At 36.2% G+C, this 27,335-nt stretch overlaps 4 protein-coding genes across 4 annotated transcripts; 2 read left to right on the forward strand and 2 right to left on the reverse strand.

Moving 5' to 3' along the window:
• The first annotated feature begins 41 nt into the window (after positions 1–41).
• Positions 42–10,192, forward strand: pcf11 (PCF11 cleavage and polyadenylation factor subunit). Its single transcript, XM_051876821.1, has 16 exons — positions 42–456; positions 2,448–2,573; positions 2,829–3,011; positions 3,111–3,272; positions 3,459–4,453; positions 4,555–4,738; positions 4,841–5,084; positions 5,293–6,662; positions 6,771–6,822; positions 6,999–7,109; positions 7,213–7,327; positions 7,455–7,638; positions 7,765–7,920; positions 8,661–8,753; positions 8,855–8,890; positions 9,117–10,192. The coding sequence occupies exons 1-16, from the start codon at positions 289–291 to the stop codon at positions 9,327–9,329; spliced, it is 4,392 nt and encodes a 1,463-aa protein (XP_051732781.1). The 5' UTR covers positions 42–288; the 3' UTR covers positions 9,330–10,192.
• A 1,230-nt stretch (positions 10,193–11,422) lies between these two features.
• On the reverse strand, positions 11,423–14,405 carry ccdc90b (coiled-coil domain containing 90B). The gene is made up of 9 exons (XM_051876868.1): positions 13,655–14,405; positions 13,456–13,575; positions 13,031–13,134; positions 12,846–12,947; positions 12,621–12,662; positions 12,453–12,524; positions 12,307–12,360; positions 12,031–12,145; positions 11,423–11,794 (listed from the first exon to the last, which is right to left on the reverse strand). The coding sequence occupies exons 1-9, from the start codon at positions 13,749–13,751 to the stop codon at positions 11,739–11,741; spliced, it is 762 nt and encodes a 253-aa protein (XP_051732828.1). The 5' UTR covers positions 13,752–14,405; the 3' UTR covers positions 11,423–11,738.
• Positions 14,406–14,557: 152 nt separating this feature from the next.
• Positions 14,558–20,436, forward strand: alg8 (ALG8 alpha-1,3-glucosyltransferase). The gene is made up of 13 exons (XM_051876856.1): positions 14,558–14,722; positions 14,931–15,009; positions 15,095–15,288; positions 15,470–15,576; positions 15,694–15,761; positions 15,913–16,039; positions 18,501–18,604; positions 18,807–18,927; positions 19,082–19,221; positions 19,376–19,515; positions 19,595–19,692; positions 19,791–19,863; positions 19,947–20,436. The coding sequence occupies exons 1-13, from the start codon at positions 14,634–14,636 to the stop codon at positions 20,179–20,181; spliced, it is 1,575 nt and encodes a 524-aa protein (XP_051732816.1). The 5' UTR covers positions 14,558–14,633; the 3' UTR covers positions 20,182–20,436.
• Positions 20,437–22,504: 2,068 nt separating this feature from the next.
• Positions 22,505–26,261, reverse strand: guca1d (guanylate cyclase activator 1d). Its single transcript, XM_051876869.1, has 4 exons — positions 26,067–26,261; positions 24,607–24,756; positions 24,058–24,145; positions 22,505–23,965 (listed from the first exon to the last, which is right to left on the reverse strand). The coding sequence occupies exons 1-4, from the start codon at positions 26,259–26,261 to the stop codon at positions 23,823–23,825; spliced, it is 576 nt and encodes a 191-aa protein (XP_051732829.1). The 3' UTR covers positions 22,505–23,822.
• Between the last annotated feature and the right edge of the window lie 1,074 nt (positions 26,262–27,335).

Genomic DNA, 27,335 nt, shown 5'->3' on the forward strand with positions numbered 1-27,335 from the left:
AATTCGAGGGTTTCAGCGCAACCAATCGGGAAGCAGTGACGCGCGTTCAACTATAAAACGTTTCAGATGACGCGTAGCCTCCGCTGAAGTACGGACATTTTGCAACGCTCAACAGAAACGAGAAATATCGTTACAAAAAAAAAGCAAGACGTGAGGAGTCACAGGACGACATTCGACGTACAGAGGAAACAAGAGGAAGTACAGATGTTTAAGAGGACTGTGTTGCAACTAATGTTTGTATAATAGTTTAAATTGTGTGGCGACAGCCTTCGACTCGACGGCTCAAAGATGTCGGACGAAGGCGCGAGGGAGGACGCCTGCCGCGAGTATCAGTCCTCGCTGGAAGATCTGACTTTCAACAGTAAACCGCACATCAACATGCTCACCATTCTAGCCGAAGAAAACATCCAGTTCACCAAGGATATCGTCGCAATAATTGAAGCACAAATTGCCAAGGTTTTTATGAAAATAGATTTATTTTTGTTTTGTTTCAGTCAGCGTCTTGTAGCTCGATTGTGGCCCGTTAACGTTAGTTAAATGACGACATGACATGAGGCCAGTAACATGGCGGCGGCACAGCTAGTTCGCTAACTACATTGTTTAAATCGACGGAAAAACATTTTGACGCTATATTATCGTTAACTAGGATTACATTTCTCAGTATACACATAATTTTATTTATTATCAGTTAGAAATGCCCTGTTTTCTGGCTTCGGAAAGACACACTGTTCCACATTCCCAAATTAGGCCAGTTGAAACGGCATGTTTATCTGCTTATTAGGTTCCAGCTGCTCATAAAGTCGGACTTACTGTTGACGCACATTTGCCTTGAAGTTAATAATCCATGTTTTTCCTTCGCAATAAGATTATAGGATAATGATAGCATCCTGCTACAGTCACGCTTCTATGTTAGTACGAATTATATATATTGACTTAAACCAACGTTTCAGTAGGTTATACGCTACTTTGTTCTATGTCCATATATAATTATCTGATGAAATGTAAATAACGGTATGGTTATGAATCATAATTTGTCCATAAGAACCCTAGATATGAAAAATACGACATTTCCGTATTATGTAATCACCCCAGCGATTTGAGTCGTCGTCGTTTTGTTGTTTGTGTAGAACGTGTACTTTGCACATATAGCCATCTTGTAACGTTTTATTGATTAGGAATGCTGGTGTTAATACGCTCTGTCCTTTCACTTAACAGTTAATCAAGTATAAGCATTTGCATACCCATGGTTGTAGTCATGTCTTCTCATCAGCCTGTACACGTGGTTTGCCGCCCATGTACATAGATGGCTGGGTATTATTTGGAAAATTCGTGGAAATTTTTCATATTCTTGTTTTTGTTTGCAATCTTTTTGAAATATTGCACTAGTTCAAATAGTCGTGTTGGGCTGCTCCGTGAAAATGAGCACGCCTGGATTTAAGTCTTTAATACAAATGTGCGCCATTCAAATTGCTATGTACTTGAACCAATAAAGGGTTTGGGGTGTTAGATTGCTGAGTAAATTTCCATTCTTTACTGCATTGTTAATAAATGGTATAAAACTGTGACAATAAACTATGTGAAATGTCCTTTTGTCTTTATTTCCCAGTGTATTTTTTGTGGTAATGTTTGCTATATTGATTTCAGTCTAATCTAAATGCTATTTAATACAAAGGCATATGGAGTGTCCTTTCTAATGACGTTCCAATGCTGAATGTTTAAAAATTACTTTAAAAAAGAAATATATATATTTTGCAAAAACTGCTTCTCTCTGCAATGTGGCACGTTGGTCACAACTTGTCAAACTTTTTCTGGACTCATGGAAAGACCCTAAGTTTTTTTTTTTTTTTTTTTTTTGTCCCTTCCCCCCAATATGAAGATGAAATCTAAACTTGAATTTAAGTGGATCCCTGAGATGAAATCATGGTCAAGAAAGAAAAAAATACAAGGGAAATCAGCTTTATCCCTTTATTTTTTCCATTTAAAGGGATTGAGCTTCTTGATAAAAGTCTGTGTGAAACTGGAGTTTATAAAGTGGTACCAGTAACTTAAACTGAATTGTACTGACAACCTAACAAAACTGTTTTTCCTGCTTGATGGGCTGAGCATGAAGTGTGGACATTGAAGAAGTTTTTCCTCTTTTTATTTTTTTTTTTTAATTTTTTTTTTAAACCTGGGACATGGATGTTTTTTGCACCTGCATCTGAGAACTTTTTCTCCTTTTTTTTTTTTTTTTTTTTGATGGATCTGGTTTTGATGATTTTTTTTTTTTTTTTTTTTTTTTAAACTGCAAAACCATGGACTTGACCCTAAGTGCTCAATTTTTGTCTTTTGTGCAGTATTTTTAGTTCTAACTTCAACCATTTAATAACCTCAATCAAACTAATTCAATGTAGTTTTGCATTTCTCCCATGTTGTTCTCTAAACTTGTCAGTTTTCTATCACTTTAGGCACCTCCTGGTGAGAAGCTCCCAGTTTTGTACTTAGTGGATTCCATAGTGAAGAATGTTGGAGGGGATTACCTTGAAGTGTTTGCTAAGAACCTAGTCAATTCCTTTATTTGTGTATTTGAGAAGGTACATAATTCTTTGAATTTGTGTCCATGGTGTTACTTCTGATTGAACGTCATGTGCTCTTTGTTCTCATTTAAAATACTGTGTTGTGCTTATTAATTCCACCTTGATTAGTTTATTTAATGCTTTAATAGTAATAACATTCATTTTTTTTGTTCGTTTTTTGAATGGTAATCTATATAGTATTGTCAGTGTTCTTTGAGAATAAATGGAGGAGTCAGATATTCTTTCCTCCGCTTTCTTTTTGATTCGCTTTAGGTGGATGAGGCCACTAGAAAAAGTCTCTTCAAATTGCGTTCCACATGGGATGAAATTTTCCCCTTGAAGAAGCTGTATGCACTAGATGTGCGTGTGAATTCTATAGATCCCGCCTGGCCTATAAAACCACTGCCACCAAATGTGAATGCCAGCATTCATGTCAACCCCAAATTTTTAAAACCGGTAAGCATTAGAGTTCTGACTGATCCTTTAATATCCAAGGCATGGGAAGTTATTTACTGCTTTGGTTTATCTGAAATGTATGCTTTTGTCTTTGCATAGACTGAGGAAACATCTCCGAAGCCTCCTGCACCACCACCTCCAGCTCCGAGCTTGACACAAGAGCAAATGATAAGACAACAGTTGCTTGCAAAGCAAAAGCAGTTGTTAGAACTTCAGCAAAAGAAGATAGAGCTTGAACTTGAACAAACAAAAGCTCAGTTGGTGAGTTTAATAGTCACATGCTGTATAACAAGCTGATCTAGAAAAAGCTGCAAGTCTCTATTTGCAGTTTTAGAATTATGTCAAGAAGAAGTGTTAAGTAATGGGACTGCATAGGAGCTGTAGTTGGTCTTCATACTGCTTGATGTTTGCCTAATACACAATTTTTTTTTTTTTTTTGTCCTCAAGGCTGCCAGTCCTGCTATTGGTTCAAACCACCATGCCAGTGCTCCAGCCCGTTTTGATACCTCACCAAAAGTCAGTCAAACGGCTCCTGCACCACAGACCAAACCTTGGCTTCCAGCACCATCAGAAAAATTGTCAACCAGAGATCCTAGATTAAACAGAGCTGTAAATGCAAAGGAACAAGTTATGCATAAGAAAGATAGTCAGGTTACACCAAGCTTTCTGAATACATCAGAAAAAAGAGGACAAGTCTCAGCTGAAAGACCGAGTAAATTGGAGAAGTTGAGGATTCCAAAAAAGGATAACTCTAACGTTGAGGAAAAACCTAAATCCAAGTCCATGTCACCATCTGGAAAAGGTATACTGGTTAAACCCAGAGGAGTGGAGTCTGAACATTCAAAGGCTGCTGAAATGATTAAGAAGGACCCAAGGCTACATAAGCAGATGCATGAAAGGACAGATTTAAAAGATGAGGATGTCAGAGAGAAGAAAAGAGGTTCAGAGAAGAAAGATAGGGATGAAGGTGTCAAAAACTTGGATCATCAGAAGTCCAGCAGCACCAGGGGCAAGCTTATAAATGGCTCTCTAAACAAGCATGAAAGGCTTGAGACATTTCTGAAACAAGAAATTAAAGTGAACAAAGCAAATGTTAGAAAAAGGTCTCGGTCAAGATCACGTTCGCCACTGTTACATTCTCCCAAAAGAAAAGAAAGGCGATCACCTCCAAAGAGAAAAACCAGGAGTATTACTCCACCCCCCAAGTTTGGAAAGGCTAGGCTAAGTAAACATCCACATAATGATGATGCTTTTCCACAGACGAGTGTAAGAGATGAACGAAGTACTAAGAAAAGTGCCCCAGAATCGAGACGATCAAAAAGGCCGCTTGAGGATAGAACTGCTGATCAGAAAGATGGACCACAGCAGAGAATTTCTCCTGCAGAGCATAAAGACACAAAAGATGGCAAGAGGTGGAGGAGTGGATGGGAAGAAAATAAACAGTAAGTGACTTTTAAAAAAAAAAAATATATATATATATTCTTTACACTTTTCGTCTTGGTAAAATTGAACTTGTAACTAAATTAATAAATTGTGTAAACAGTCCTAAACAGTCAGATCCAGATCTTTCACATGGACGAGTGGGCACCCAGAGACACAAGACTTGGAACACTAATCAAAGACCATCCACACCTCGTACACCTAAGCAACATCGCTTGAGTGTTGATAGCAACATACAAATACCAGAAGCACTCAATTCTGCAAGTAAACGGGATCTTTTAAGAAAGGTGTGACAGTTTCATTCTTTATTTAAATTTTGTAATAAAGTTTTCTTGGTCTAATACATTATTACTCTACAATATTTCTAAACTGGACGTTTTTTGTTTCAGGCTAGCAAAAGGCATGCTGAGGGTGAAATATCCAATGATGAATTCCTCAATGTAGCCCATCAAATTAACCAACTCTTTCAGTATCAAGAGGAAAGACAGCGGTCTGACTCTTGGGATGAATCGTGTGATGAGGGAGTGTATCCATCCAAAAAGAAACCACAAGGATTGGGAACCATGTCTGATGCTGCGCTTTCTTATCTTGAGCATAAATCCAAGTTGAAAAGAACACAACTCCTCCGCCCAGGTAAGAATTGTCCTGTTTGTAAATGTTTTTTATGTGAATTGTAACTCTTTTTGTTTTTTAATATTACTTGTAGTTTTAGTTTTGTAATTTTATTTTTAACAATTTCACCATGACAAATTCAAAAATGCTCTGTTGTTCATGTTGATTGTGTTTGCAATGGAGTCTTAATTTAAAGTAATTTCCTATATTCATTTGTCTATCTCCACAGTGCAAAAAGAGGGGCATTCGCCTTTGCATGATATGTTGCTCTATCAACCTAATGAACTGACTGAACAATACATTGAAAGCTCAGATGTGAATAAAATGTCTGGTGATGCCATAAAGCCAGTCTCTGACCATGAAGATCCTAGAAGAACTGACAGGCCTCCATCATGTACAGGTTCCACTTTCAGAAATTCACCAAGCCCAGTCAGCTTGGATGGAACCTGTGGAAAAACCACAGTACTGCCTTTTGAACGGGCGTCATCTCCAGTTGAAATGGATCAACAGCCTGATGGAGACATCAGCCCACGTTTTGAAAGTCCCAACAGCGTGCACTCTGGTACAGGCCCAGATGATGGTCCAATAAGTGTAGAGGGTGTTCCAAGGCACGATCATTTCTTGGAACAGGGAGGAAGTGGACGAAACCATGATGAATCTCCTGGGAATACACCGACTCACTCTTCAGAAGGACCTATGCCACAGTTGAATGTGCCACGGCATGATGGACCGAATATTCCTCAACGATTTGATAGATACAAGAGTTCTCAAGCTCCCTTTGATGTGCCACCTAGCCACATGAGAGAGCCAAGATTAGACGGTCCTCCAATACCTTATGCTCCTCCTCCTCCTCGATATGAAGGCAGTACAGGTGTATTTGATGGGTCTGGTGGACCCGTAAGGTATCCCGGACATCGCTTTGATGCCCCTCACCGGTTTGAAAGATTTCCCAAAGGCCATGAAAGACCTGTGAGATTTAACAACCCGTCAGTTTCACACAGACCAATGAGATGCATAGAGCCTCATAACATGGTGAGATTTGATGCTCAAGCCCCAATTCATTACGATCACCCAATGCACCAAAACAGATTTGTTAATCCACCAAGGTTCGATAATCCTCACATGCCACATGGTCCACCAGGATACGAGGAACCACGGTTCCCGGCCAGACTAATGAATTTTGATGAACAGCAGGGTGCAGTTAGATTTGATAGTCCGTCAGGTGGGATGCGCTTTGAGAACCCAGTGCAGCCTGAACCCATAAGATTTGATGCACCACCTGTCATGCCAAGATATGACCCTCAAGGTCCTCCAAGATTCTGCGGTCCAAATATTCCAAACCAGCTGAGACCTCAAGAGCCAACAATGTTCGATCAAACTCAAGGTCAAGCTCCTGTGATAAACCCTGCGGTGCCACCACCCAATTTCAACATGCCACCCATGAACTCGTTTGGTGGCCCAGCTCAACAGTTTCCCATGCAGCAAAATGTTTCACAAGCATCCAACTTCAGTGTGCCAGTCCCTACATCATCAGATTTCCAAGGTTCATTTAGACCTGGTCCATTCCCTGGTCCAGGTGTTGGGAGTGTTCCTCAGCCTGTAAGTCTTATCTAACTCAAGAATTCCCTTACTTTTGAAGAGTTTTCTTGGTGTTTTGTTAAACCTAGATATTTAACTTTTTTTTGTGTGCGTGTTGTGTATTTTCAGATGATGGGAGGTCAACCCTTCATGCCACCAAACCAAATTTCTTTCCAGCCTGGTAAGAATGACTTTTTTTTTTGTTATTGTTGTTCATATATCCTGAAACAGAATTATACACTACTGTTAACTTGTCAGCCTACATTTTTTTTTTTTTTGTTGTTGTTTTTTTGTATTGATTGTCATGTCTACTTTAAACCTCTATTATAGTTTGTGAATTATTGATTGTTGATTTAGGTTCCCAGTTTCCACAGCCTGAGCCATTTAGGCAAATAGATGTGAACGATCTGTTTTCAAAACTTGTAAACACTGGAATAATAAAACCTGCACAAACAGACTCAACAACTGGTATGCATACTGTATTAGGTTTCACTTACTTTTGGACATTAAATTACACTACTCTCATAGTTCAAATGAACCTATCTAAAGATTTTTTTATAATCTATCTTAGACTCCACATCAGCAAGCCAGACTTTATCTGTGCCTGAAGAAGAAGAGGAGGAGGAACAAGAGGAAGATGATGATGTCCCAGATTTGACTGGCTTTGTTTTGGATGACATGAAACAGTATGCACATCTAGATACTCTCTGGAGTCTAGACATAAGTGAAGCTGATACAAATATTTTTATTATTGTGTGACAATGAAAAATGGTTTAATGAGACCAGCTGTTTTGTAAAATTTCTTTAATTTAGGAGACATGACAGCATTATCACCAAACTATATACTGGAATCCAGTGCTATTCCTGCGGCATGCGTTTTACAGCATCTCAGACAGATGTGTATGCGGATCATTTGGACTGGCACTACAGACAGAATCGTTCCGAGAAGGACATCAGTAAGAAAGTTACACATCGCCGGTGGTACTACACTCTAACAGTAAGCTAGATGTGATCTTTTCTCATTTCATTATTTATATTGTCTGAAAATTGTGTTACTGAAATGACCTGGTCAGGGGAAAAAAGGATTTTTAAAAATCTGACATGAAGAAATGCTGTCTATTAGGACTGGATTGAATTTGAGGAAATCGCTGATCTCGAGGAGAGGGCAAAGAGTCAGTTCTTTGAAAAAGTTCATGAAGAGGTTGTACAGAAAACTCAGGAGGCAGCCAAAGAGAGAGAGTTCCAGAGTGTAAAAGCTGCCGCAGATGTCGTTCATGAGGTAAGACAAACTACATAGACTTGTGTGTGCTTATTCATAGTTTAAAGTCATGGAAACCCCCCGTTTGAGCACTTGTCGTTCACACCTTAGATTTTTAAAAGACTCAAGAAATTAGTGTACAAAGCTGTGGAAAAGTGGAAGTAGAGGGTGGGGAGGGGAGGCAACAACCAATGAAACACAGACCCAGAGCACACTCATTATACAGATAAATGATTATTAAAATATGAGCGGAGAAAGAAAAACAGAGTTACGATGCGTCCGAATGCAAAGCTGAACAGGCAGAGGTGAACGAACAGAAACAGTCTTTTGTGACATTTGAATTTTCCGCTGTAATGTGATCTCATGCATAATATAGCGCAGTGATTGGATTAAATGAGTTCATCCTCATGAATAATGCAGAGAAAAGCTCATAAACTGATGACTCCAGTTCAGACCACTCTAAATTAACGCATATACCTAACTTTTAATGACATGGTTCAACTTTGCTTTTTAAACCAGAAGGATAAAATAGTTATGAAAAAATTACCACTTTTCCCTTAATAAACATAATGAGTGCTATTGTTGTTTTCATTGATGTGGAACACACCATCTATATGTGTTACATAACATGTTATGTAACACACGTCTATATGTGTTACATAATGTGTTAACATGTCAAAAAATGTGTTATAGGGTTTCATGACCCTTTTTTGTTGAAAAAGTACCTGCTGAACTAAAAACCTCTCTTTCTTGCTTCTCAGCTATGTGAGATTTGCCAGGAGCAGTTTGAGATGTACTGGGAGGAGGAAGAGGAAGAGTGGCACCTGAAGAATGCCATCAGAGTTGATGGAAAGGTAGGAAATCTTCTAATGAAAAGAAGAGCTGTTCAGATGTTTTAATAGCAGTGACTTTGATATTTAATAAAACACTTAATTGTTTTTCCCCTCTCTTTTAGACATATCATCCCTCATGTTACGAAGACTACAAAAATGTAAGTGTTGATGTGTAGTTTGTCTTGTAAGTTCATACTTTGTATGGAGAGAATGCCATCTTAACATGCTTCACACCTACATATTGAAGTCCTGTTGCTGAAACATGCTGTATTTTGGATTCTGCTTTTGTGTAAAGCTTTATTTCATTTATATGGAGAGAAAAAAAAGTTAATTAAAAAAGTTAAATTCTATTTAGGCAATTAAAACACTTTCCTTTTTTCATAGACATCCTCTTTTGTGGACTGCACACCCTCACCCAATAAAATGCTTACAGAAAACCCTTTAACAGCTTTCATGAAACAAGAGCAGGGTGATGAGGAGCCATGCTCCAGTATTAAGGAAGAGCCCTCCGAGGACAATACGGATGCACCAATGGTAAAAGAGGAGGTTCAGGTTAAGTTAGAAGAAGAATCACAAACCAGTGCAATTATTTTCTAACTATGCTGCTCTTTAGCCACATTTTTGTGGTTACTTTAGCTGGTCTTTTGTGTTTTTGTAAAGAAGGATATTTTTATATTGCAGCACTCTGGGGCCGGGACCTCAGCTAGTCACTTTAAATACATTTTTGTATTTGTATTTGCCTGCACAATTCAGGTATTTTTTGCCATGTGAATGCCCAATGAAATGTACTGCAAAATATGTACATTTGGGGGTAAATGTATATGTATAATTTAATTTATAAATAAAGATATTTTTGGTATTCTTTGTGTAGTATTGATAAAAAAAAAAAAAAAGGTTTGAATTTTTTTGGTTCTCAGAATGAGACATTTGTTCTAACTTTTTGAAAATGGTGAACGATGGTTGAATACTAATTTATGAATAACTTTTTTTTTTTTTTTTTTTTTTGCCTCAAAAAAGAAAAAAAGAAAAAAAAGAAAAAGAAAAGAGGGGGAAAAAGAGGGGAAACCCCTTTTCAGTAATTGATAATTCCCTAAATCCAGGTTTGGGGCAGATTGTAAATTATTATTAGTTGATGGTACATAATTTACTATGAGAATTTCTTTGACCTCAATATGTAAATAGTTTTTTTTTTTTTTTTTTTCCAGAGTCGTCTACTGTATTTGGTTCAGAGTAATGTGTTTAGTTCAAAATGGAAAAAAAAAATAAAATAAATCGGGGTGTTTTTTTCTTTCCCTTTTTGCAGAGGTTCAAAGGGCAATTTTGCTTTATGCAGAATATTCAATAAAAATCTGAGGAAGAAATAGTGTCTTGTGTGAAAAGTGATTATTGTGTGCTTTTTGACTGGTTTAAAGTTGTTAGTTTTATGCATAATCCTAAATAAAGTTTCAGTGCTAATGGAACATTCTCTGTTCAGTTATTTTGCCCTGAATGTTACAATATCAAGGTGTGTCTGTTTGAAATCTATGTATATAATAAAATTAGTTACAACTAAATTTAAACTACATAGTTTAGCTCTCATTTTAAAAGAAACCCTTCGTCTTAATTTTATTTCAGAAATCTTGCTCAACCAACATTGGTAAACAGCTCTTCATATTCCTATATGACTTATCTTTAAAGATACGTTACAGTGATATGATGAAGCTCTAAGATCCAGAACCAGTGTGATTATTATCGGTCTGGTGGACCTTCAAGATGGAGGTTGATGAATATGTATGTTCTAACAAAAAACTACTTATGTGGACATTTTAGCCATATCATTACTGAAAACTTGATAATTGTTATTACTATAATTCAAACATATATTACCAGTATGTGCAATGCTTTGTAAGGGTATAGTGTAGCCCATTGATCTTTTTTTTTTACTCTAATATGTGTGAAACGACCCCAATATATCAGATTGAGCTTTTGGATAAGGTTTAATAACCCTTAACATTCCATTAAAAAAAAAAAAAAAAAAATTCCAAGAATTTTATGGTGACTTTAAATACATGTTATTATATAAATGAAAAAGTGGCATTGTCCAAAATCTTTTAACATAGATGATATTTGCCTGTCTATGCATACAAACATGCTCATCAAATCTTTTAACACTTTAAAGAAATTTTCATTGAAAAAAATATAAACTCACTATAAACTGTACTTGCATGACAGAGAATAATGTTGGGAGATATCTTTCAAAAACTGAAAATTATGTACTGTAAAAAAAGCGTATTGTCAAAATCCTAAGCATTTATTGGCAATATTAAAAAAGGCAATTATTGGAATTTTGGAACATACTAAAGGTATTGTGCTGCGTTCACACCACGTGGTAATTACCGCAATTAAACAAATTACATTCTACTCTGAGCTGTTCAGGTGATAGAGCAGTCACATGGTATATAAGTAAGAGCTCTCAGAAAATGTAGAGTTTTCAAGTTGTAATTATGAGTTCTACGAGGATGTGAACGCTTTTTACAAGTCAGAATCTCGTAATTCCGGTAATTCCAACATGGCGTGAATGCACTTTGGTCTAAAGCAGAGATGCCCAAACCTGGCTTGTGGGCCAAAGTTGGCCTGTGATGACTTGATTTGGCCCACAATGTCAAACACAAAAAAAAAAAAAGAAAAAAGAAAAGACACTGAAGAATGTCTTCATTTCTAATTTATATTTTTGTTTTAATTGAAATGCATTGAAATGTAGAGGTGATTTTTTTTTAAAATAATAATATAATACAGTTGGATATAATGCAACATTTACTTCTGGCCCATGGCCCTTAATCGAATTTGATCTTTAGCACTTCATAGTAAAAATTTTAGGCACCTTTGGTCTAAAGAAATAATAAAAACACATTTATGATGCTCACATGAAAAACAAGTAATATTCAAATGTAAAAATATAATAAAATAAATATACATTAGCATTAAAACAAACGGCAGAACTTTAAATTTCTCCCAGTTTTCTGCGATTCATTTCCAGAAACGATAGAATCCCAAGGCAATTGCCAAGCAGGTGAAGATGCATGCTGTGAAAAATAATAATAATAATGATTAAAAAAACATAATTGAATTTACAGTTTAGATTATGTTTTTTGTTCCCAAAAAAATAAATTTAAATTACATCAACAAACTAAGCCACTAACAAAGCACTTGATTAATTTATCGGTTATCAAGTTCAGTGTCTTATCTGAAGGACTTGCAAACAAGTCATATATGTGTACAGATAGCTGTCATGTGTTTGAAAAGACTCTTCAGCAAATACCTGCAAGATATCTAACGGTCTCTAGCTTGAGTGATTCCAGGAGGGTTTTCAAAGAGGCTACTTGTATATCGATTTTCTTCGAAGTTTCCACTGCTTCACTTTCTATATCTGCATTCTGAAAAATTGAGGTTAAAGGTATAAGGTATTTTTGAATAATGGCAATAAAAGATTAAAGTAATTATAGTGAAAAGAAAATTCTTCCTTGTAAATTTAGTTGAAATGATTGTTGTTGCTGTTAAAACATGCTGTGTGATTATGACAATTTTTAAACCTTACCATTTTTTGGAACTCGGTTTTAACCTCCATAAGTTTCTTCTCTTGTTCTGTAAACTGGAATAAAAACCATACTGGAATAACTTTAAATTAAAAAAATAAATAAATAATACAAACTGTTAAATTGTTAACAAGTAATGTACACATACCATGTCTGTAACTCTACTTCGCTCCAGATTAATGTCTAACTTTGCATCTGCTCTGATTTTTTGACTTTCTTCCTTCAATGTAAACATAATAAATAAATAAAGCTTTCATTAAACAGAAACATGTATTGTGCAGAATTATTATTGAAATTCACACAACATTTTACCTACCAGTAGTCTATTCTTTATTTGCTCCAGCTCTGTTTTCATTTTCTGAGTGTGAAATATTTGAGAAGGTAAAGAACTGAATTTAACTTCAAAACCTGTTTGTCCACAAATTAGTAATACTAATTTTAGTATTACTATTTTGTGGACAAACAGGTTTTTATCCTTTATTTATTCTGATTATAGAGCAAAAAACAAAGGATTAAATGCAGGTGTAAACTTTATTCTTACTGCATTTTCTGAACGCAAGTTGGCAAATTCACTCTTCTCCAGGATAACCATGTCTTTCCTGATAGCATCTAGATGAGCCATGATTTGTTGTAGAGCTATTTCCTAATACAAATGAAGAAACCATATCATTCATTGAGGTTCATTAATAGTCATTTGTGCTGACAGCAGTTTTGTTAGTCATTTACCTGATGGGCTCCAGTGACCATGTCTCTGTATACAATGTCCATATTGGCTGTAGTAAGTGTCACCAATGCTGAGACAATCACTTCTGCCTGCCTCTTCTCAAAACCTGAATTACATGTGCAGGGCCGAATGTAAAATAAAGCATATTTTAAAAACATTATCTAACAAAAACTGCCCAATTTTTTTAAAGATCTATATAAGCATTAACACTTAGTAAATGTAAATAAATAATTTTAATTCCAAATATCTGTTTTTAACCTTACATGCATACATCTAATTTGAAAATAAATACAACATAACATAATAAAATAGACAGTCGATTTTAAGAAATAAATCGCCTATTAAAATGGCTTGCCATGTAAATGAAACACTTATAGGCAGCACACTTAAAACTTCGGTAAGTACTGTAGTAGTCAGTTAATCATACCGCTGGATTCCAGCTCTTTTACAAGCGCATGCGAGTCAAACGTGAGTTTCCTCTGCTCCAGTGGCGTTAACTCCACTTTTCTCACATCGTATGTCTTGACAGCAGTAGTTTCATGGAATCCTGAAAGGAAAAATACGTCTAAGTCCTTGAATAGGGCTACTACTTACTGTACTGTGTCCGTCGGTCGAACAACACTTACCTCTCCGATGACACATTGGTTGGATGTTGAGTTGATGCAGTTTTAACATAGAGGAGAACTGGCATCGTCTCCGTATAAACATTCCCCAACATGACATTGTTATATAAAAAGTTATATGGATAGACTAAAAAATGTAGGGTTATTTATGTGTCAAGGGAATTGTTATGTGCCTTTAGCTTCTACACTTCTTGCAAATGGCTCAACAACAGCCAACACGAGCTCTTCTGTCTGTCCTTCCTCTGTCATCCAGGGCAGAACGACACTGACTGTACTACACACACCTTTCAGGGTCAAATCGATTTAAAAACTCTCCAGATATGTTCGTTTAATATGTGGTTTCCTGGTTTGGTACACTCTACATGCCGTTTAGATCGATTGTGAAGAAGGTGGAGTTTTTTTCACCACTGATGACGTACTGGTAGAGATAGATAAACAACTAGAAAGGCAGTTTGAGACAAAAACAACGCTTAGCGGCCCGAGTGTGGTTTCAAAATGGCCAGGTACGACGGGTCTAAATAATAATCTTCATATTTTAACTATTCACTGAATATTTTTTTAACAGCTAAAGTTTAAAGTTGCGATAATTTATGATACATGTATACATTATTATCCACTGCAAACCGCTCCGTTAAAGACTTTTCTCAGCGCTGGCAAAATTGACCAATCACAGTCGTTTGTGATCCCTGGATAAGTATTTTTTTAAATATCAATATACAGATTTTTGGACCGGATTTCCTCTTGTATATTAAAGACCAACTTTAGAATGTTCAGATTTAAATATTAAACTTTTTAGTCTACAAATCTCCGGCGAGACACCAAAAACGTCCTGATACGTAAATTTGGGTTTGGCTCAAATGGGCTTTCTGAGCCGTCACGCGCCCCCTGCTGGAGAACATGTTAATGTCAGAAACATTGTGCCACCCAAAGGTTGTAATTCGGCTTTTAGAAATAAAGTTTTTCTTCTATCCAAGAAACTGTCATGGCTGCGCCCATGCCTAACGATCATAGCTGGTTTTTTGCTTTGGCTCTTGGAGTTTCATTTCTCAAATGTCTTTTGATAAATGCCTAGTAAGTGAAATTTTCTCACATTATTATACTTTTCCTCTCATGTGATTACCACATTAAAAGCTAAAACCCCTTGTATGTCAGAAGAGTGAGCAAATGCTCGAGACTCATTCATTCTGTCCTCCTTTAACGAAGAGGAAATAATTCCTTTGCATCACGTGTTGTCAAGTAATGTGATGTAATATTTTCAATAAAAATTGTTATATTTCAGCCACTCTACGGACTTTGAAGTACATAGGAACTGGCTTGCCCTGACTCACAGTCTGCCAGTATCACAGTGGTATTATGAGGTAGTCATGTGGATTACATACAGTTTTCATACAATTATATAATACACACACAAATATTTTGTTTATTTTTTTAATATATTTTCAGGCTACATCTGAGTGGACATTGGATTATCCTCCCCTGTTTGCTTGGTTTGAATATGGACTTTCTCATATTGCCCAATTTTTTGATAAGGAGATGCTGGTTGTTCAGAATCTGAATTATGCAAGTCCAGCCACAGTCCTGTTCCAAAGGCTGTCAGTCATTGCAGCTGATGTGGTCTTGATTTATGCAGTTAAAGAGTATGTAGCTTCTACATAACACTTATTTAAAAAAAATACCATTACTTATCTTTGCACAATTTGAACAAAAGTAGTTTTTGTATCAGTATCTTTTTATCTTTAAAAGATACTTTTACAGAAAGACAATATTAAGGGCTTGCTAATATTGAATCTGGAATGAAGTACATTTGTACTATTGTAGATGCTGCAAATGTTTGCGAGAAGACAAAGGAAAGGATCTTCTGGGAAAGCCATCTTTCATCCTGACAGTGTTGTTGCTGTGGAACTTTGGCCTTCTAATTGTTGATCGTATCCTTGTGGATCTGGCACATTAACAAGTCAAGTCATGTCATGCATACCCTGCTGTGGCTCAGACATGTCATTTCCCTTACCTGCAATTAATTTCGCTTGACTAAATTCCTGCAGATATTCACTTTCAGTATAATGGCTTCCTGTTTGGAGTTCTACTTCTATCAATAGCAAGACATTTCCAGGTATTGGTTGTAATTTCTCTGCGTTAATTAGACAGTTCTGGAATGTTATTTAAATTTGTGTCATACATGTGTTTTATTTAAATTTTAGCTTGTGTTTGACTTGGACTTTGTTTTCGACTCAGAATATTTTTATGATTTTGTGTGTTTCCAGAATAGACACTTAGAAGGGGCTTTGCTGTTTTCAATACTTCTAAACTTGAAGCATATATATCTATACATCGCACCTGCATACGGTATCTTCCTGCTGAGATGTTTTTGTTTTACCCAGAACAATCCAGGTAATTAACTTGTCAGAATACCTGAAAAAATAAATGATTATATAATACAGTATTTATTAAGATACAAACAGAAAATACAGGAAATATGTACAAAAAAAAAAAAAAAAAAAAAAACCAGAAAAAAATGGCTTCTTTAAGCAAAGATCAGTATTTAGTGTGACTTCCTGGACTTCTTCTAGTTTGTCAAAGAAGAAACTGAGAAACTTCTCATCAGATTTTAAAAGTTTTCTTGGCCTTCCAGTCCTTTTCCATTCCATTTAGGTTTAAAAGGTTAGTTAACCCAAAAATGACCCTCATGTCGTTCTACACCTGTAAGACCTTCGTTCATCTTCGGAACACAAATTAAGAATTAATTAATTAATTAATTAGTGTTCTGAAGATGAACGAAGGTCTTACAGGTGTAGAACGACATGAGGATGAGTAATAAATTACATTATTTTCATTTTTGGGTGAACTAAACCTTTAAGAGAGCCAGGTTCCTGCTATTGCTCAAGTTTAATGGCAGGTCACTAAATACTTGCCACTTTAGCCTATAGAAGCTGTTTTTTCTGATTTTTTTTTTTTTTAATACTGCATACAAATTTCCTGTATTTTCTGGTGATATTATAATAAAGAGACTGAGAAATAATTATATATGTCATTATACTATTGTTAAAACAACATCTAATGGTAGCCTAAGACTTCTGCACAGTGTATTTATATTATATATATATATATATATATATATATATATATATATATATATACACACACACACACACACATATACAGTGGGTACGGAAAGTATTCAGACCCCCTTAAATGTTTTACTCTGTTATATTGCAGCCATTTGCTAAAATCTTTTAAGTTCATTTTTTTCCTCATTAATGTACACACAGCACCCCATATTGACAGAAAAACACAGAATTGTTGACATTTTTGCAGATTTATTAAAAAAGAAAAACTGAAATATCACATGGTCCTCAGTATTCAGACCCTTTGCTCAGTATTTAGTAGAAGCACCCTTTTGATCTAATACAGCCATGAGTCTTTTTGGGAAAGATGCAACAAGTTTTTCACACCTGGATTTGGGGATCCTCTGCCATTCCTCCTTGCAGATCCTCTCCAGTTCTGTCAGGTTGGATGGTAAACGTTGGTGGACAGCCATTTTTAGGTCTCTCCAGAGATGCTCAATTGGGTTTAAGTCAGGGCTCTGGCTCGGCCATTCAAGAACAGTCACGGAGTTGTTGTGAAGCCACTCCTTCGTTATTTTAGCTGTGTGCTTAGAGTCATTGTCTTGTTGGAAGGTAAATCTTCGGCCCAGTCTGAGGTCCTGAGCACTCTGGAGAAGGTTTTCGTCCAGGATATCCCTGTACTTGGCCGCATTCATCTTTCCCTCGATTGCAACCAGTCGTCCTGTCCCTGCAGCTGAAAAACACCCCCACAGCATGATGCTGCCACCACCATGCTTCACTGTTGGGACTGTATTGGACAGGTGATGAGCAGTGCCTGGTTTTCTCCACACATACCGCTTAGAATTAAGGCCAAAAAGTTCTATCTTGGTCTCATCAGACCAGAGAATCTTATTTCTCACCATCTTGGAGTCTTTCAGGTGTTTTTTCATGTGTCTTGCACTGAGGAGAGGCTTCTGTCGGGCCACTCTGCCATAAAGCCCCGACTGGTGGAGGGCTGCAGTGATGGTTGACTTTCTACAACTTTCTCCCATCTCCCGACTGCATCTCTGGAGCTCAGCCACAGTGATCTTTGGGTTCTTCTTTACCTCTCTCACCAAGGTTCTTCTCCCCCGATAGCTCAGTTTGGCCGGACGGCCAGCTCTAGGAAGGGTTCTGGTCGTCCCAAACGTCTTCCATTTAAGGATTATGGAGGCCACTGTGCTCTTAGGAACCTTAAGTGCAGCAGAAATTTTTTTGTAACCTTGGCCAGATCTGTGCCTTGCCACAATTCTGTCTCTGAGCTCTTCAAGCAGTTCCTTTGACCTCATGATTCTCATTTGCTCTGACATGCACTGTGAGCTGTAAGGTCTTATATAGACAGGTGTGTGGCTTTCCTAATCAAGTCCAATCAGTATAATCAAACACAGCTGGACTCAAATGAAGGTGTAGAACCATCTCAAGGATGATCAGAAGAAATGGACAGCACCTGAGTTAAATATATGTGTCACAGCAAAGGGTCTGAATACTTAGGACCATGTGATATTTCAGTTTTTCCTTTTTAATAAATCTGCAAAAATGTCAACAATTCTGTGTTTTTCTGTCAATATGGGGTGCTGTGTGTACATTAATGAGAAAAAAAATGAACTTAAACGATTTTAGCAAATGGCTGCAATATAACAAAGAGTGAAAAATTTAAGGGGGTCTGAATACTTTCTGTACCCACTGTATATATATATATATATATATATATATATATATATATATAATATTTATTTATTTATTTATTTATTTTTCCCCTTATTTTTCAGATGGGTCTTTGCAGTGGAGAAGTTTCAGTGCCTTGCGACTGGTAGCACTAGGAACTATTGTCTTGTCTACTTTTGCAGTGTCATTTGGACCCTTTATAGCGATGGTTTGTTATCAGTATATCTAACATTAAAAAAATACCAGACATTTTTTTTTTCAGGATTCTTTGATGGAAAAAAAAGTTCTAATGAACAGCATTTATTTGAAATTGCTGAATAAGTATTATTTTTTTTATTTTTTTTTAAAAAAAAGAATTGTTTTTATTTCATAACTTATGTTCACTGGTAAATTTGATCTATCTTTAAAAGGGTCAGCTTCCACAAGTCCTGTCACGACTCTTCCCCTTCAAGCGTGGTCTGTGTCATGCGTACTGGGCACCAAACATCTGGGCGCTTTACAATATAGCAGATAAAGCTTTTTCCATTCTGGGTATGTTCAGTAACTCAAACGATTGTGTGGTGTTACTGTAGATGAAATAGAAACAATATATTGAATAATTTGATTGTATGTTCATATTATGAGCGTTGTCACATCAATCACTGCCCCCATTTTTTACGCTGATTGTTACTGTTCACTTATTCAGGTGTGAAATTGAAACTGCTTGACATCAACAAACTTCCCAAGGCTTCAATGACTGGTGGTCTGGTTCAAGAGTTTCAGCACTCTGTGCTTCCTTCAGTCTCTCCTTTAGCAACCCTTGCTTGTACGTTACTGTCAGTATTGGTGAGTTCTTTGTGATTTGCATTGTCAGTCTGAATATTCAAACGCATGGCCTTCATTTCACCCATTGTCAGAGTATGATCAAAGAAAGGAAGTTGTTTTGTAGATTTGCCAGATTCTGAAGTGTATACCATTTTTGCCACTTTGTTCCTTGCAGCCTGCTCTTTTCAGGATATGGCATAGACCTAATGGAGCTAGAGGATTCTTGCGCTGCCTTGTCGTTTGTGCCCTTGGATCCTTTATGTTTGGTTGGCATGTACATGAGAAAGCCATTCTGATGGCCATACTTCCTTTAAGGTGATCCTCTGATGATGTATCCTTACATAAGCATGCTCTGCCAGCCTCCTACTCTCAAAAACAGTGTCTTGTTTTTCAGTTTGCTCGCTGTGGAGAGTAGAGAAGATGCCAGGACTTTTCTTATCCTCAGTATAACTGGCCATTATTCCCTATTTCCACTCCTCTTCACAACCCAAGGTATGTCCCATTTAGAAAAAACTCATATACCATCTCGCAACAAGCATTTTGCATCATCACTGATTGTAATTCTTAAACATTTCCATTCTCAATTCCAGAGCTGCCCATTAAAATATTTCTCATGTTGCTGTTTACAATCTTCAGTTTAACTTCCATAAAAACGCTGTTCAGGTCAGTACTTAAAATGGGATTATTGGACTTGATGTTTAAAGAAACAACTGGTAATGTAATTCATTCTTCATTTGATTCCTCAGGAAGGGCGGGGCTTTGTTGAACCCGCTGGAAGCCATGTATCTCTTGGGCCTGATTCCTCTGGAGCTCATCTGCGAGTTTGTTTACCCGCTGACAGTCTGGCAGAAGACGTTCCCCTTCCTCCCTCTGATGTTCACCTCAGTTTACTGCTCGCTGGGAGTGGCATATGCCTTTATCAGACTATATATTTCATTGCTGACATGTTCAGACACCACTAAACGGTTGAAAACACAGTGAATCATGTGTTTCAGAGGCTAGGCTTAATATCTAGAAACTGTTTTTTTGTGTTTAATTGGACAAAAATGTTTCGTTGGACCAAAATGAAAGATTTGTAGATATTTCGGGATTTGTTTGGGGATGGTTTGTGGGATATGAGTATCTCGGTACTCCGTTGTTTATTACTTTATAGAATGTAGACTATGGATACAAATGTTTATTTTTTAAGGTGTTTCTATAAAATGTTTTGCTCAGTAAACTTGCCTATAACCTGCAGTGTTTTTATTGTTAACTAAAACAAAAACTACAAAAAAAAAATAAAGCTGAAATAACTTAAAATATAAATGTTAGATGAAAAACTTAAACTTAAACAAACATTAAACGAACGTGCCCTGGCAACTAACTGAAATGAAATAAGTTGAAGTTGAAATACTAAAATGACTTTAATGACTAAAAACTAAAATGAAAATTAGAAATATTTTAAAAATAATAATAATAAAAATGACAAGCGCACAGAGTGCCTAAAATGGCTTATTTTAATACAAAAATAAAAGCTAATTGAAAATATTAATAAATACTCTAATAGTGTATAAATAAACATATAAAATAACACTGATGACTTAAAGGGTTAGTTCACCCAAAAATGAGAATTCCGTCATTATTACTCACCCTCATGTCGTTCCACACCCGTAAGACCTTTACGAATCTTTTGTTTCGAATCAGTGGTTCGGAGCTCCAAAGTCACGTGATTTCAGTAAACGAGGCTTTGTTACGTCATGAATGTTTCGAAACTTCAATGGTTCACATGACTTTGGCAGTTTGATACACGCTCCAAACCACTGATTCGAAACAAAAGAATTGTCAAGCTTCGAAGCTTCATGAAGCAGTGTTTTGAAATCGCCCATCACTAGATATTGTTGAATAAAGTTGTTATTTTGTTTTTTTGTCACACGAAAAGTATTTTCATCGCCTTAATAACATTAAGGTTGAACCACTATAGTCAAATGAACTGTTTTAAATATGTCTTTAGTAGCTTTCTGGGCACTGAAAATGTTAATTATCTTGCTCTCAATAGAGGCCTCACTGAGCCATCGGATTTCATCAAAAATATCTTAATTTGTGTTCCGAAGATGAACAAAGGTCTTACGGGTGTGGAACGACATGAGGGTGAGTAATTAATGAGAGAATTTTCATTTTTGGGTGAACTAACCCTTTAAGAAAAAATTTTCACCCATTTCTATTATCTCTGATAAAATTAAACAGTGGTTTGTTTAAACAATTTTATTAATAAGGCAACATAAATATTCCATACCAGATGGCATACTACCTGATTGTTTCTAAGTACAGGATTACCTCATTCAAGTACTTGATGTTTTTTTTACCTGAAATATTTCTAGCGTGAAAAAGGTCAAATACAGAGAATCGTCACTGGAGGCGTGTAAAGCGCAGAGTATGAAAACATGATCATCTCAACAGTTACAAAGCTTTAAATTTGTGGCTTCCATTAAAAAACATAATTTAGAAAACAAAGTCATCAAAAACAGTTCACACCTGCCTTATGTGGAAGTCACATCACACTGAAGAATTCCCACTTTATTGCCTCAGTTCTGATCTGTATTTGGTGTGAATCCAACTGAACAATGTCATGCTGGCAGAGCTCCTCACTGGTCTCTATCTACTATATACTGTGGTTACACAATTTAAATGTGTTTTTAAAGGAGCAAGCCTGTGTCTAGACACACATACTCAAACTCGCTGCTTATTAATGATGCTGTTAAAATAATCCAAAAGAAGTAAAAGCACTTTTCGAGTCCTTTTGTGATTTCCCTGCGTTTTCCAATGCAAGGCTTATCCAAAGGTCTTAAGAATGTTAAAACACATGCAGATCTCTATACAATGATATTACAGAATTTGACATTTAAATGTGTGCATTACCATTCAAAAGTATATGGTTGGGGTTGGTCAGATTTTTTTAAAACATTTTTTTAAATAATCTGTCATGAAAATAATGTCATACCAAGGCTGCATTTATTTGATCAAAAATATGGTAAGAACAATAATATTGTGAAATATTATTACAATTTAAAATTACTATTTGAATATATTTGAAAATGTTACGGAAAAGCTGAGTTTTCAGTAGTCAATCTTTCAGAAATCATTCTACTATGATGATGTGGTGCGCAAGAAACATTCTGAAAACAGTGATCAATTTTTTCAACATTCTTAGATCAATACAAAGTTTAAGAAAAAAACAGCAGAACAGCAATTTTTAAAAACAGAAATCTTTTGTAATATAATGTGTCCTGGCATAATAAAAGTATTCATCCACCCCCCCAAAAAAAAAAATCTTACTGACCCCAAACTTTTGAACAGTAGGGCAATTGCAAGTTAGGTCAGCTAAAATGATAGGTGGAAATGTAACTACTGTGTCAGATAACTTGATCAGGTAAATTTGATGCATTCCTTGGATAAAGTGCTGTATTTGTGATATGTTATTTCAGTGGTTCTCAACTGGTGGGTCGCAACCCAAAAAATAGGTCTGTTCAGATGGGTCACGGACAGCAAAATAAATATGCTCATCAAATTCCCATATACTGAGGTTAAAGACGTGTTCGGCCAAACTACTATATTTGTTACCTTTCCAGCCTGGTCATGTTAGTAATAGCGATGCAGCAATGCAGTTCATTGTAATAATATGTTAAAGGGATAAGTTCACCCAAAAATGAAAATTCTGTCATTAATTACCCTCATTTTGTTCCAAACCATTCATTCATTCATCTTCGAAACACAAATTAAGATATTTTTGATGAAATCCCCCGTAGACTGCAACGAAATTACCACTTTTCAAGGTCCAGAAAAGTAGTAAAGACATCATTAAAATAGTCCATGTGACTGCAGTGGTCCAATCTTAATTTTATGAAGCGACAAGAATACTTTTTGTGTGCAAAAAAACTACAACAAAAATAACTTTATTCAACAATTTCTTCTCTTCCGTGTCAGTCTCCGACGCTGTTCACGGAAACCTCTCGGATTTCATCAAAAATATCTTCATTTTTTGTTGACCTAATCCTCTAAATACAACATTCTATAGAAATGTTTGATTTACATATTTACAATTTTTGTTCTGCGTTGGGTTGCCATTTGATGTCTTATATAAAACGTAGGCAAAAACCAGTTGAGAACCACTGCTCTATACGTTATTTAATTCACAGTTTTTAGGACAATTCAGGCCACGTCGGCAATGGACTGTCTCAGAGTTCACTCTCAGAGCAATCTAGCACAAGTACATGGATTATATGATGTGCTCAACCAGTGAAAGTCACTAGATGTGTGCTCAGTGTTCTCCATTGAGCCTTTCCTAAAAAAGCAACACATTGCTCACTCCTAAGTCTTGCCAGCAGTTCCTTAGTCTCCTGAACCCCTTATAGCATTAGAGGATCAATGTTCAACTGAGGACAGTGCCTACACAAGGTTTTGTATCTCCACTGGGGTCACCGTGATCACACCGTAATTGTCTGAGTTCTCCTGAGAACGTTCCATCGAGGAAATCACTGGTGCCATGGAAAGCTACATCTGATCCTCAAGAGCTGGACCACCAAACTCCATTTTGTTTTTCAAGAGGGGAATTTTTTTGTTTTCATTGTCCTTAAGATGGAGTAAACTCAGCCTAACTTGCCTTGATTTGTTTGTCGCCCTTCGACAATAATAACTAGGACTGGAGTGAGGTCCATCAGTTTATTCAGCATATCCATAATGTCAGGATGTCCTTTCGCTCCTTCGATGAACTCCTCCAGCGTCAGTTCACCTAAACGTTTAAGTAGAAAGAGATGTAATAAACTCACTAGAATATATAAATGCATTCAGATGAGGACTTTCATGAATTTAACTGGTGCTTACCCTCTCCATTAACATCAATCTTTTCAAATATAAGGGTCACTACTTCCTCTGGCACAATATCACGATTTCTTGTGATGTCTTGTATAGCCTGTTGTAGAGAAACAACAGTTTTTACAGAAACATCAATGAAAATCTATATACCTAGAACATTTTTAATATCTTAACTGCTGCAGTATTGTGTGAAGTAACCGACCAGCCATCTGAGGTCAGCTGAACATGAAACCTCATGTGACACGCAACACTATTTCCACTCTAAGAAGTGTCAGAAACCAAGGTACAGAAACAGCACAAGGAAGACAGTTCTCTAACTGGATTAAATCAGCTCATCTACAAGTTAAGCAGACTGATCCAGAGTCCATGTTAACCCGACCTGCCTTTTGAATCATTTTTAGCAATGTCTTTCTATTTTGGTTTGTTCGCAAACACCTGATGTGGAAGCAAATATGTAAGTAGATAATCCAGTGGTTATTATTAACATAACACAATTCACACTGAAAAAAAGTAAGCTGTTGAGGATGGTTTATGGTATTTGATGAATCTTTCACTTACCGTAAATATTGTTTCCAATTCATCCTTGTCAATTTTCCCATTGCCATCCTGGTCAAAAAGTTTGAAGTACCACTTGAGTTTCTGGTTAATTTCCCCCTTGAGCATTAAGCTAACAGCAGCGATATATTCCACAAAATCTATGTATCCATCCTAAGGAAAAAAGAGAGAGGGACAGTAAAAAAAAAAAAATGTTTTAATCCCAAAGAGACCATTTAAGCTGTTTTAATATGAACAGTCCCCCTAAGGAGATTCAGGTGAGGTCATTGTGTGCTTTTTTAGCTTTGTAGCTTGCTTTAACCTGTTTAAGCTTTTTAACCTGAACCAGTGTAAGCTTTGTAACATTGTTATAAGCTTTTCTCTTCTAAGCTGAACAGTCAACATTGACAGTCAATAATGTAAACCGATTTATATCTCTTTTGACACGTTTCCCATATGGTAAAATATAAAAGTGACAAAAAATATATGGCTAATATAAACGTTAAAGTATATTTCCTCATACGTTTTTGGTCTTTTTATATACATTTTTTCAATCTAGATATATTTATACTGTCCAAAATATGTTTTAAAAATTTCATTTTGCATTGACTCAAAATGTATATTAAGAGTGGATTAAAAGTATTTTCTCGCCCCTTCCTTGACGTACATTTTGTAATATATTTTGGCATTTGAACCCATGTTATTTTAGTATAACTAATATAATATTTTGATATTTTTATTTTTGTATTTCCCCTTTTCATTTTGTTGTTTGAGATTTTACTCAATAAAATAAATAAATAAATACATTTAGGAATACATATTTTTGCCATATTGGTTTTGAGTATTGGTTATATATTGGTTATGAGTAATTTTATTGTGTGTTTGTCATTCTTATAAGTTCTTTTTAATGTGTTTGTATAGTTTTTATTACTTTTTATTTCAGTTTTAGTTATTTTAGTACATCAAGACAAAGTAGATGAAAATGAGAAATATTGCCTTGGCAATAGTTGAACTACAATAAGCTGAAGTTTATTATGTATAAGAAAATGTAATGTAATGTAAAAATGTTTTTATGGTTTTAGTTTTAGTTTCATTTAACCTAGATTTGAAAATTTTTATATTTACTTATATTTTGGCCAGATTTTTTCCCATTTTTCTATATTGGTCAGAAGACATTTGACCTAGTAAAGGGTTAAAACATTTACATGTATAATTAAGCAGACACTTTCATCCAAATAAACTCACAAATCTGAAATACATTAGAGGTACTAATACATGTGCATAGGATAAATGGTTTACCACCATTGAGTTGACCTTACTTTACCCATCTGATCCCTGGTGCACAAGTGCTTTTGAAATATCCATTTAAGATCAAGCTCTAAATGACAGTTATGTAACAAGCCTATGAATGATGATCTCATGCAAATCACCATGATGATTTTACATGCATATGTGAGTATATCAACCAGAGAATGCAATCTTACCCCATCCATGTCGAAAGTGAAGAACACCTGATCCACATAACTGCTGGCGTCCTCATTCATCCCCTGCAGTCCCAGAATGGACTTGAGCTCAAAAAGCGTGATCAGGCCTGATGGAGACTCCCTCATGAACTTGTTATACCAGTGGTGCATGTCCTCAGCGAGGATATCATCCAGACTTGCGTGTTTGTTACCCATGGCTGTGCCCTGCAGAGGTAGGGACCACCCTTGCCTCGCACACCTTCTGTTCCAGCGCTGGTCCAGGCAGCTGCCTGTGAGCTCTGACGACGACCTGCAGACTGGCCTCCGCACTGTCGAGTGTCTGAACCTATTAGATCCAGGTACCAATAAAAAGACGTGGCACCTGAAAATAACTCCTGCTAATGGGATGATGGCAACACCAGCCCCTTAAAGAGTAACTGGCACAGAGTAGAGAAGGCTTATGTAACAGCCTTCAGCCTAAAGATGAACCGTTTGCACGGTCATTTTAGTGCAGAGTGCATTAGAGGCCACCTCTCAGTGTGGTATTGTTACAGGTCTTGAACTCTTTTAAGGTCTAACACTTATAGTTATCCCTCTGTCTCTCAAGGCAGACTTTAAATCATTCTTATTTTCACAAAATAAGTCTCAAATTTAAATAGGGGTGATAAACTTAAAGTAAAAATATGCTAAAATTTACTAAAGGCAAATTTAGGCATTGCAGTGTTATAAAGAATATAGCTTTTTATAGCTATATAGCTAATTTTTAGTGTTTTGAATGATTATTAACTTTGTGTTGTAATGACTGAAAAGTAAAATAATGAGTTTGTGCAAGTCTTGACATTCTCTAAACTGTAAGTTCAATCATCACAACTATTGCATGTCTGCAATGTAGTTACTCACCTAAAACATTTAATTCATGCTTCAGAACCTAGTTTTTGTGTCAGTAAGTTGGCCAATGCCACCAAAATAAAAAGTCTTTTTCCCTGACAGCAACATAGTGTTGGCCCAGATCCGACCCACATCTGGTCCGTGTGTAATCCAAATGTACCAGATGTGGGCCGGATCTGAGCCACACTATGTTGCTGTCTGGGTTGTCATCGTGTGAGCCACACTGGTCAAAATGTTTAGATGTTTTTTCACCATACAAATTGCACGTGTTTTCTACTTTTTAGTTGACACTGTCTGTTTTCTACACTATACAATAATGTCAGTTTTGTCAAGCTGAATGCTCTCATGTCTCACACTGAGCTTTTTAGAAACAGATTTCAGCAGTAGGAAAAACTCCATATA

This window comes from Ctenopharyngodon idella, chromosome 21, assembly GCF_019924925.1.
Source record: "Ctenopharyngodon idella isolate HZGC_01 chromosome 21, HZGC01, whole genome shotgun sequence".
NCBI lineage: Eukaryota > Metazoa > Chordata > Actinopteri > Cypriniformes > Xenocyprididae > Ctenopharyngodon > Ctenopharyngodon idella.